Source organism: Gracilinanus agilis, chromosome 4 (assembly GCF_016433145.1).
Source record: "Gracilinanus agilis isolate LMUSP501 chromosome 4, AgileGrace, whole genome shotgun sequence".
NCBI lineage: Eukaryota > Metazoa > Chordata > Mammalia > Didelphimorphia > Didelphidae > Gracilinanus > Gracilinanus agilis.
Window position 1 is genome coordinate 14,393,954 of NC_058133.1, and position 12,092 is coordinate 14,406,045.

The following is a 12,092-nucleotide window of genomic DNA, read 5'->3' on the forward strand; positions in this document are numbered from 1 at the left end:
AAACTGAAGAAATGTTCAACTTCAAACAAATCGGTTAAGAATGTATAGCAGGTTGTTGCAAACTTTCAAAGGATACCTACCTTTTTACAATATCCTTTTCTCCCCGATCCTGCAAGGTTGATATCCAGATAAGCTTAACACATACCTTATTGTAGTCAAGTTTGCCATCAGCATTGATATCAGCCAAGTTGATTATCACATGCATTTCCTCTGCTGTCATTTTCTCACCTCTCTGTGAAAAAAAAAATTGATTTCAAAATGCATGCAATTTTTAAAAAAATCTAGTTTAAAATATATCATTTTAAAGCTATGCTATTTTTATAATTAGCCATGCAAAAAATAGCAATGAAGAATTTGGGGAACTGTCGTTTGTCAAAGGATAGGAGCCACTTAGAAGGCATCTTCCACGTACAAAGGCTGTTTTGCTTTTACCAAACACTTAGTAACACTATCGAATTCTCTGCAGTTGTGCTCAATTTCTGTTTACAAATTACAATTGAATATTATAGATCAAATAAAATACAACATTGCACCGAGAGTAATGAGACTTCCTAACACTACAGCCAAGAACAAAATGACTTCTCATTCCCATTTATATGTTCACTGTTTCTCCTTCCCACATGGATCTGTCACTGACGTACAGAGAGCTGTGTGGCAAAGACTTCTCAGGGGCACAAAGCAACTGCGCCATGGGCCCGAGTGAATACTTTAGCTTTCATTTACAAAACACCTTTCATTCAGAAGGATCCCAAAGCACTTTCTAAATTACATCTATGTGATTCATTCCTCTTACCACTCAAGTGTGGTTAGTTCTGATATGGATTGCAAATGGTCAACAAAGCTGAATTTCAAAAAAATTTTTTTCACTAGAAGTGGGCCTATTTGACCCATTTCTCCTGAAATAAATTAGGGGGGGAAAATATTTCAGAGGACTTACCTTTGTAAGAATTTTATACAGGTCAGTGTGTAAAATATAGCCATCATTATTTACATCTATTTTCTTAAATGCTTTTAACAGTTCTGATTTTGAAGTAGGTTTTTCCTTCTTTAAAATTGCACAAAAATCATCAAAATTCAGCTTGGCAGTTTGAGGAGTCCAGTACTTATCAATTGTTTTTTGAGATGGATTTCTTCCTGCCTTTTGAAGTGCTGCCCAGGAAGAAAAAAAAATTACATATTTTGTCAACTTTATAGTAGGTCTTAAATTAATTTCCCCCTCAAGTTATGTTTACTCTTTTTTATACAAAATTGTACAAATGTATAAACACACATTTAAAATTTTAACATAAACAACCATTATTATTGTATATTCAATTATTCATTTAAAAAAATGAAAAATCCCTAAAATTCATGAATGTCCATTAAAATTGTTTAAAAACTAAGCAGATCAATTTTAACACTTCAATTTGCAACATGACGGTTTTTCAAACTTATTGAGGACTCGGACTCAAAAGATATCAGAAAAAACTCTGAGCCTTGGAAATAAAAGAGTAGATAAACAAAAAGACAATGTCCTTTTTTTTTTTTTTTTTTAAATACCAGCTTCGACAAATGCTCTTGACATGTTTAGGATGCCAAATAAGGAGTTAAATTTCAAAATCATTAGATTGAGGATAATAGTGTCAATTTAGGAATAATCTGTTTTCTAATTATTATTGGACAGCAGTCTCTGAAATGTCTTCAGATGCAACAACGTGTATGCTACATTCTAGCCCATATACAGAAATGTGTTCATTTTTAGGGTCATATAATCTTGCGGTTAGAGGTCTGATAGTCTAAAGTATAGATAACCTATTCAAAATTAAAAACCATTAGAGGTTAGTCAGAAACATCTGAAATGTTAGTCAGATAGCCAAAACACTTTGAAATACTGTTAACTATGGCTCTGAGTAGTCTTCAATATATTCTATGATTGGGCCAACTGATCTCATCATTAAAGACGATCAGATTTCTGATTTTGGCCGGATGACATAAAGCCCAAAGGGAAATACTGCTGAACTTATTCACTATGTTGTACATCTGATATCTTGATAGCCAGCCTCCGTCAGAAAAAAAAAAAGCACACTTATCCTACTTCAGGATTCTCATGCCTATTATAAAATTCTCATATCCAGTTGAATTCAACAAACATCAGATAATCACCCCTATGTGCAGACACTCTGCTATGCAGTGGGGACACAAAAATGAAAACGAACAACATACTAGCTAAGTGAGGTGAGATTTTACAGGGCCACCTACATATTCTCGGGACCTCAGCAAGGTGATCTGGGTAGGTAACTTCACAATTTGCTCTGATTGACTAAATCTAAAATGATCTGACATCCCAGGAGATGTTCTTGGTACAACATAAACACACTAGCTAGATTCAGGGTAGCACACCGAGACCTTTATAGTTAACATTTTAATTCTTCACCAATTGTGCAAAATCTTTTATGAAGTGCTTTGGGGAAATAATAGAAAACAGGAAAAACCAGTGATTTACTATAAGATTCTAGACAAAAAGAGAAAGACAAAACAGATATATATGCAAAAAAACTTAACACCTGCTTCCAGAAACTTTGAGGACAAGATCTAGCCTGTATTGAATTTGCCTAGAATAAAGCCTTTTTCAGTAACAGGACCAGAAAAAAAAACCCAAAACCAATCTGGCTAATTCACCATTAATTCAGGTACATCTAACACCTGCCAACAAGCAAACTGAGTATTTGATTGTGGGTGACCCAGATACACACAATTACTAAAGTTAGAGAAGTACCAAGGTGAGTAAAATGGACCACGTGGCTAGAGAGAAAAGAGAACTTACCTCTCTTGGAAGGAGGCATATTACAATTACATTACTAGAAGTACACAAAGGTTTAAAAATTACACTTTTACAAAGTTAAAAAAAAAAAGAGACCATTATGATCAAGAAAGTTAGTTATGAAGTGGCACTATGCATAGAATCCTGGATCTGAAGGCAAGAAAATGATTCTTCCTGAGTTTCAAATCTGGCCTCGGAAACTTACTAGCTAGGTACCAAATCACAACCCTGCTTGCCTCAGTTTCCTCATCTATAAAATGAACTGGAGAAGGAAACAGCAAACCATTCCAATAACTCTGCCAAGAAAACACTAAATGGGGTCATGGAGAATAGGATACAACCGAACAGCAAGAAGTAATTGGACAGCTCCTTTGGTAGGCATTTAAAAAATAATATAACTTGTTCACTTCCTCTTTGAAAGTTAGAATTTGTTAAAAAGTAATGATAAAAACAGTAATAGCTAATAAGTGAATTCTCTCTGTCTTGCTCTTCCTCTTCTCTCTCCACATAGGTCCATATATATATACACACACATATATATTATACACACACGTTCTTTATTCAGGCATTCCTATTTTTATGAACTGTTAACCTATTTTTAAAAATCCATGTTAAGAACTCATTGGGGGGGGGGTAGCAAGATGGCTCAGGGGATTGAGATCCAGGCCTAGAAAATGGGAGGTCCTGAGTTCAAATCTGGCCTCAAACACTTCCTAGCTATATAACCCTGGGCAAGTCACTTAATCCCTATTGCCTAGCCCTTACTGCTCTTCTGCCTTGGGACCAATACATGATATTGGTTCTGAGATGGAAAGTGTTTAAAAAAAATTCAGTGGAGCCTGTTATCTTGGAGGAGTAACTGAAAGAACAGCATCATTTAACTAATAATACAAACATGATGTAATTCTAGATACTTAAAGACTGATCCCACAACCTGATCCTCAGCCACAGTTTAAGTATTGACGTGAACCTATGACCACTGTATTATCTATAAGTTAAAAAATGTTCGTGTCAAGCTTAGATAATTGCTAGTTTCACTTGATCTTGAAATGGAAATGGCAGCTAGCACCTCTGGAATGTGCCAAATGGACACAGATGAAGGCCACAGATTACAGAAAAGCATTCCTGCCTGTTCCCTCTCCTTCTGTGTGCAGTCAGAGGGTCTGAAATAAATCACTAGGAAGAGCAAAGGGGAAAGATAAATAAGAAAATATAACTTTTAATTCCTCCAGGCAAGCTTGTAAAATGAATATTCCGAGAGCACACATTCATGGGTTTGTCAAATAAATGCTTCAAAAAGGGAAAAGTGTAAACGACAAACTTACTGGAAGGTGATCCCACCAAACGGAAGCTCAGTAAGTAGGCATCAGAAGAAATATCTGCACCTATTTATGTAATGCTCTGAAATGTGCTCAAGTCTGAGAAATGGCACAGCTGGTCTGGGATCCTCCTCATCTGTGGAACAGAAGAGGCCCTTCTGCAGGTAGGAATGGGTTTGGGCCCCTTTCTGGGAGCTATGTGATGGTGCATGGTCTCTGTTACCTGGAGGCTGCATCCAAACTGAAGACGGAGTCAGGTGGCTAGGGAAATCAGTCAATAAACATTTATTAAATACCTACTGGGCACTGCTTTGGGCCTTCGCCAGCTCTGCTTTAGCCTTCTGTGGCCAGGAGCTGGGAATTTCCCTCGTTGGCTAAAAGTCCAAAGCAGAATAGGTGAGCTTACGATCCGGCCTCACCTGCTTGAGTTTCCAGCAGGGATGCGGAGATGGGCATTTCCAGCCTTGGAGGCTACCATGAAAGCCCGAGAGAGAGTGCCCAGACTCCTGACTCGGTGCAGGCTGCCCATGGGAAAGGATTTCCCACAAGTATACCACTTTTCAATGAAGATTCGTTGACAGGATCAAACTGAACTGAAGAGACCAAAGAGTCAACCTGGTCAAAAGATCTGGACTGTGGGCATTGCTCAGATGGTAGAGGTCCAAGACAAATGTGAATTGCCTGCTCAGGAGTGCCCCAAAGTTGTCTTTACCTCTCAGGAGAGTAGAGTAAGCATAAATGGTTATTGTTCTCTGGTTTAAGTAAGTGGTATGTGTGCTGATGAGTCTTTGTATTTTAAACATTTCTTTTGTAGCTGAGGAGATAAAAAGGTGTCCTATAGCCAACATCTATTTTGTACAGTGAATACTTTTTCTAAAGGCAACCTTCTTATTCCCTTTGGGTGAGCCCATTTTCTAAGAGACTGGATCATACAAACAACCGTTTGTAATAGCTTCTAAAGCTTCAATATTGAACAATTCAAAATGAAGGTAACTGGTTGATATCATCGTTTACTGATCATGTACAAGGCATCTTGCATCGTCTCTCGGTGCCTTTGCAGACACTCTCTCCCACACGTCAATTCCTCATCTCATTTCCCAGAATCCTTGGTTTCCCCTGAAGTTCACATCACGTGCCACTTCCTGAAGGAAACTGACTCTAATCTTCCCCAATTCCTATTGCCCTTTTCCCCAAAAATTACTTTCTATTTTATGTTTATTTTTCTAAGAACTCTACTAGAAGAGAATAGCACTGGTCATTAGTGAATCCCTTCACTCTGGGGTCAGGTCTGTTAAAATTTCCCAAGGCTTGTCAATAACTACTACCCATTTCTGGCCATTGAAATTAGCTTCCAAAAGAAGCTAAAAGTCATTGCCAAAGATGAAAAAGTCTGGGCAGGTAACTGAAGTCCAAAGGGAAATGGGCAATATTTTTATTACTGTCTATCAAGGGCAAAAGGAACAGAAGACACAGTGGAGCTGGGAAGTGATTTACCAGCTGAAAAGATGGTGTGTGAAAGTGGGATTTGGATTTCTGGACCACCCATTAAAACACAGAAATGAAAGGTTTCTGAGACAGAATGTAACGAACAAGAACTAAGAATATATTGACTGGAGTCAAAGGGAACTTTAAAGTCAAAAAAGGATGGAGAAGAGAGAAAACTAATTATATCCACTAAACTACATCTCAGAGAGTAATAATGGGGAAAGCAGAAGTTAAAGCACCCAGAAATTCAATGAGAAAAAAAGGTCCAAGAAAAAAGACAGTACTACGGTCCAGGTCCTCAGTTATCCCTATACAAATGCCCACAGTTTAAGCAACAAGCAATAGGAACTAGAGGTTCTAATTGAAGAAGCAAACTTGACCTTACAGGTATCACTGAGCCTTGTTTGGATAGGATTCTTGACCACCATTTGGCTTGAATAGGCATAACTCATTCAAAAGAAAGAGGATTATTAGTACAAATGGCAGAAGAATAGTATCATATTAAGAGGATTTATCTGTGAGGAAGGAGACACGGTAGAACATATCTGGGTAAAGACCATGGAGGTAGAACCAGAAATGGCATTGTCACAGGTGTCCACTAGAGACCACTGGTTAGAAAGAGGAAGTAGAAGAGTTCAAGAAATCAATCACTAATGTGCTACAGAGTCAGGAAGAAAGTAATTGCTGGAGACTTCAGTTATAACAGCTACATAGCATTGAAACGGAGCTTTATGGTTTGCAATGTACATCTGTTATCTCAGTGGGTCCTCACAATCCTCCTGGAAGGTAGGTGCTACTATGGTCCCCCTTCTATAGATGAGGACACTGAGACAAACAAGTGAAGTGACTTGCCCAGGGTCACACAGCTAAGAAGTATCTGAAGCCAGACCAGATTGTGTCTTCTTGACTACAGACCCAGGGATCTCTCCACTAGACCTCTTTAGCTTCTTCCCAATAATCAAGACATCTCCCTCCTTCTACCCATCAAAAGGGAATCATAGGAACTTCAATTGAGAATGAACCTTCATTCAGTCAGCCTAAAGGAAATGAACAGACTGACTATGGATATGACAGAGAAGATTCCAGACTCATCAACTGGTCTGCAATACTTATTGTATATGAGGCATTTGGGAACAGAAACCAAGTGACAGACTTGTCTTCAGCTCACTCTAAAACCCAGAGGAGAAGGGCTGTGGAGGTGGCGCACCCTCTCTAGGTTGATCTTGGCCTCTCTCTTTCCCTCTCCCCAAGCTAGGCCAGTTGAGTCTGTCCAAGTTAGTTAACTGTAACTCCGTTGTGTTGGACATGAGCCCTGGACTTAGGGAAAACAGTTTTCTACGTTTATAATTTCACATTTAGAAACGAATGCTTCTCAGATAATGAATACTATTAGAATTACGTTAGTGAGATGAAGGAACCAATAGATGAGAGAACATTTCATGTAATGTAAGCGTCTGGGTAGTCAGAGTATCGGCGTGGTATACCTGAGAGTCCTAGGCAATGCTGAGGGAAAAATGTGAGGTTTACTCCTAGTGAGATGAGTAGCATCATATTGATTGAAACTCATCAGAAATTGGTCCAGGAAGGATGAGAAACTCTCAAGAATGAACTTCTGAAGACACAGAGACAATTCTGAAAATGAAAAAAAAAAAAAAAAAAGCTGTCGGAAAAGACCAGCAGTAACGTACACGTAACTTAGAAACTGCCTCAGATCTGAAAAAAAATGTGCAGGAGACAGAATAAAGGGCATGAAACTGGGGCTGAATGCCACACTCTGGCCCAAGAATAGTGGAGCTTCTCCAAATGACATTGAAGAGAAGGAGAGGAGCCAGAGACGACTGACAAAAGAGAAGGCTGGGCTGATATTGGTTCTTCTTTTGCTTCCATCTCTGCTAAGGAGGAGAAGCTGCGCAAAAAGGATGGAACAAAAAGGAACCAACAGGAAGCCGATGCCCAAGATAAGACAGCAAGAGAGCCCTCAGAGACCCGGATGAACTCCATTCTCGGGCAGATGGGGTGGCTTCCCCCTGCTGGAGATGGATCAAAGACCACAGAGAGCTGAAGAGGCACCAAAGGGCAAGAAAAAGGAAAAGGTTTTCATTTTTTAAAAGGGGAAGATAATGAGATTAAAGCGAGAAGCTTGACTTCCATTCCTGGCATAATTCTTGAATATATCAGGGAAGAGATAGTTAGCGATCATCTGAAGGAGGAAGTTGTGGCCAGAAGGGCCAGCAAGACTTAAGAATGAGTCACAGAGGCAGCTAGGTGGCTCAGTGGATAGAGCCAGGTCTTGTGAGGGCAGGTCCTGGGTTCAAATCCAGCATCAGACACTTCCTAGCTGGGTGACCCTGGGCAAGTCACTTAACCCCCTTTGCCTAACCCTCGCTGCTCTCCTGCCGTGGAGTGGATACTTAGTACTGATTCTATGATGGATAAGGTAAGGGTTTAAAAAAAGAAGGAATTGCACGGTTCGGATTTCTGCCTCTAGCACAGTAGGTAGCTGGCACATCATGGAACAATGCTGTTTCCCGGACTCCAGCAAAGCCTCAGATGAAGTATCTTGTGCCACTCTCGTGGAAGAGATGGAGAGAAGAAGTGAATGAGTCAGGAGGGGTTGGAGGCAGAATTCTGCCCAGGAGAGACTTGGCATGGCCACTGTGATGCCTGGGCCGAGGGCGCTTTGAGCAGTGCCTCAGACAGGGCACAGATGGCACAGAAGTGCCGATGCCACCATGCTGAGAGGGAGAGGCGAGGACCAGGCAACTGGTCAGGATCCCTGAAGATCTGGACACACGAAAGCAGCAGTTCTTTATCTTGTGTCCAAGGTCTGGGGAAACCTATGGGGCCCTTCTCAGAATCATGTCTTTAAATGCACAAATGAGATACCCAAGATGACAAAGGAAAACAATTACACTGAAATGTGGTTATCAAAAGTTCCATCCCCAGACTCCTGAAGGGTCCCAGAGTGAGGAAGTGAGATGCCGTGTGGCCTTCAAGGTCACTTTAGCAAAGAAGTGGAGGATGGGCCGGAGGGGAAGAGACTTGAGACAGGGAGACCAACCAGAAGGAAGGGAGATGGTGCCATGGATAGAACACTGGATCTGGAGTTAGAAGACCCGAGTTCAAATCCTGATTCAGATATTCACTAGCTCTACGACCCTGGGCAAGTCAATGAACTTTGATTTGCCTCTATTTCTTCATCTGTAAAATGGGGATTATAATAGTACCAACCTCTCAGGGTTATTGTGAGAGTCAAATAATATTTGTAAAGTACTCTGAAAAACTTAAAAATCTCCATAAATGCCAGCTATTCTTGTTTTTATTAATAATGATAATGATATGGGGCAGTGGGGTGGCTTAGTGGAGAGAGTACCAGGCCTGGAGATAAAAGGTCCTGAATTCAAATTTGGTCTCAGACACTTCCTAGCTGTGTGATTCTGGACAAGTCACTACACCCACCTTGCCTAGCCCTTACCATACTTCTGCCTGAGAATTAAAACACAATACTGAGTCTAAGATGGAAAATAAGAGATTTAAACATTTTTTAAAAAAATAACAATAGTCTAGGCATGAGGTAATGAGGGCCAGCACCAGGCTGCCCTCTTCTTGTCTGGGGGATCCACTATGCTCCTTCCTCCCTGGCTCTCTTGGCACGGGTGTCCATCTCTCAGGTGTGCAGTGATTGGCCCCTGAGCCCCAGATCATGGAGGCTTCCTGCCTGGCTCTGGTCCTTCTACAATGGAGTGGCCTGCCTTTCCCCATGGTACTGGCTCCCATTCCTCTTAGCCATCAAGCCTAGAAGGACTGCCTTCTTTCTTGGGGGTTCCCTTCCATCCCTGCACAGTTCACACTGCACCACCCTACCCCAAGCCCTCACCCACCCTCTGTTGTGTGGGGTCAAGAGGGCCTGACTCCTGTAGAGACTTTCACTGACCATCCTAGCAGGATGCCCCCACCGAAGGTCTGAGGGTTGGGGCCACGTGGATTTTCATCTTTCTAGCCCCTGGGACTAGTTCAACAGTGTGCACATAGCGGGCATTTGGGAACTGCTTCAGGAATTTTCCTCCCACGTGGCCCCAAAACAGAAATTTATAAATGGAGCTCTTGGAAGGGGAGCACAAGATTCCCTTCTGCAACTCCAGCAATATGTCAGTCCTGTCTGAAAGAAATGACTTATTAAGTCAAGAAATAGCTTGATTCCTGTGTTTATCACTTGCCATAACGTCTGAACTATCAGAAATCTTACCAGAACATTAGTAATAATATCATAATAATAATGTCGCCACCTTACTGACTACCATGCACCAAGATGACTCAACCTTTTTTTGTTTTAACCTAGACAGGGCTGCCCATGTTCTGAGATTTCTAGGACTAATTCTTAGTGAAATGTAATGAGTGACAAGGGAAAGAAGCAACAACAAAAATAAACTGTCCGTTCTGTTTTTCTTTCCTTTTCTTCTTGTCTTTTCATCCTATTCTCCATTTTCCCTTCTTCCAGTTCAAATCTGTACTCATTTACATAACTCAAACATTCTCTGACTTCATCCTTCCCACCCTGGGGCTCAGCCGTCCTAATGATGGAAATTTGCTGGATTTTAAATTTAATTTATTAATTAATAGGCAAGACATGCTAATCTGGTCAAATGAGTCTCTCAGCCAACAAAAGACCCTGACCCCCTTGGCCCAGGTTCCTATATACGATCTGGGGCATTCATTATTCAGCTCCTCCCTTGAATATTCCAAGAAATGTCTAATTGGTAAATAGCTAATTAGAAGGTGGTCCCTCTTCCCCATACCCAGAGGTGATGGGGGTCACATAGGCAAGAAGAGAATCATCCTCTTCTTTACCTATTAACCAGGTTTTGTTAAAAGGAAAACATTCAGGAGCAGCTGGATAGCTCAGTGGATTGAAAGCCAGGCCTAGAGAAAGGAGGTCCTGGGTTCAAATACTTCCCAGCTGTGTGACCCTGGGCAAGTCACTTAACCTCTATTTCCTAGCTCTTATCACTCTTCTACCCGGGAACCAATATATAGACTCTACTTTGTCTTCCTATTCTATCTAGCTGCCTGCCTAGCCCATCTTGCCATTTACTTGCTATGTCCTGCTTCTGTTCACCTGAATCATCACCCTCTGCACTGGCCTCCAGAATCCACCTCCATAGTACCGAAGTAAATTAATTCACTCATTTTTGGAAGTCCTGCCCTAGAGTCCATACATCTTAACTGGTGCCTAAGTGAGTATAAACTGAGCTAGACCACTTCATCTAACCGACCTCAGACCTCAGGCCAGACCATCCTTTACCTTCACATTCCATTTGGCTGTCCACCTAAGCCATCTTGGGATCTGCCTGCTGAGAGTTGAGGCCCATCTTTCATCCTCTTCCTCTGGACACAGTCATCAAATCAACAACACCACTGTTTCTGTTAAGGGTGTGTCCTATTCATCAAATCTCCATCCCTGTGCCGTCCCAGGGGACCACTCTCTCATTCTGGTTTGCTGAGGTCTGCTGCTAAATGTCCCACAGTAAGAGCTAACCAATTCTTTTTCATTCATTACCTCAAATTACTCCAACTCAAATTTACTTAGAATTAAAAAACTCCCAACTTACATCACTGTGAATTGCTAATCTCTACATAATGACACCTTAAAATATTCTAAAAATAAAACAAAAGTTTTAACAACATGATATTTGTTTATATTTTATAATTTTGGAGCTTTATTTTGTAGCATACGGTCATCTAAAAAGAGTATGATTTTTTATTAGTCAAGCTTTATTAAGAAATAAAGATCATTTAGGATTAAAATACTAAACCTTATCTTTTTGCTTATTTCAATTTACAAATGAAAATAAACACATATGCTAAAAATGAAAAGACTATTTACCTATGCAAAGTTGATCTCTTGACATAATACTTTCTAAACTGCTTTTAAAAACAGTTAGATAGGCAGCTCTACAATTCATGTAAAATAGTTCCTCTTCAGTGACCTGTAATTTCTTTGATCGAGAACATTCCCAAAGTGGAGATTTCTGACTGGATAGAGATGCATGACCTCCTGGACTACTGGCCATTCTTCTATTAAAAAAAAAAAAAAGTTAAAATGGTCAGTTAGGTTCCTTAATAATCAAAAGATAATATCCACCTTGCTTCTCAAGTGGGGGGGGAAGTAATTTAAATACATTTAAATGTTCATATTTATAACAACATCCACATCATAAAGAAAAATATTATGCACAGCAGGAATGGCAGCAATTAAAATAAAGCAAAATAAATCTTTCGTTGGTGTTTCTCGCCCTCTAAAAAAGAACTCCCAATTATGTAATTATCACCAATTTTAGTTAGTAACAGAGCAATTCTTTTATAGAAGCCAAGTATCAAGGAAATTCTCAATATATAAGAATGGTAAATGACTAAGTACCCTATTGTGCACTGACCCACTTATGCAACTTCAGCCTTTTTCTAGATTAATTTTAATGCTACACTGTTCA

At 40.2% G+C, this 12,092-nt stretch overlaps 1 protein-coding gene across 1 annotated transcript in view; it reads right to left on the reverse strand.

The window, feature by feature from the left end:
- Positions 1–11,675, reverse strand: part of EFCAB7 (EF-hand calcium binding domain 7) — a 56,945-nt gene extending 45,270 nt beyond the window's left edge. Inside the window, exons 1-3 of the mRNA XM_044675778.1 lie at positions 11,489–11,675; positions 938–1,149; positions 146–232 (exon numbers count right to left, since the gene is read on the reverse strand). Coding sequence (XP_044531713.1) covers positions 146–232; positions 938–1,149; positions 11,489–11,675 — 486 coding nt within the window. The remainder of the gene's footprint in view (positions 1–145; positions 233–937; positions 1,150–11,488) is intronic.
- Positions 11,676–12,092: the final 417 nt, after the last annotated feature.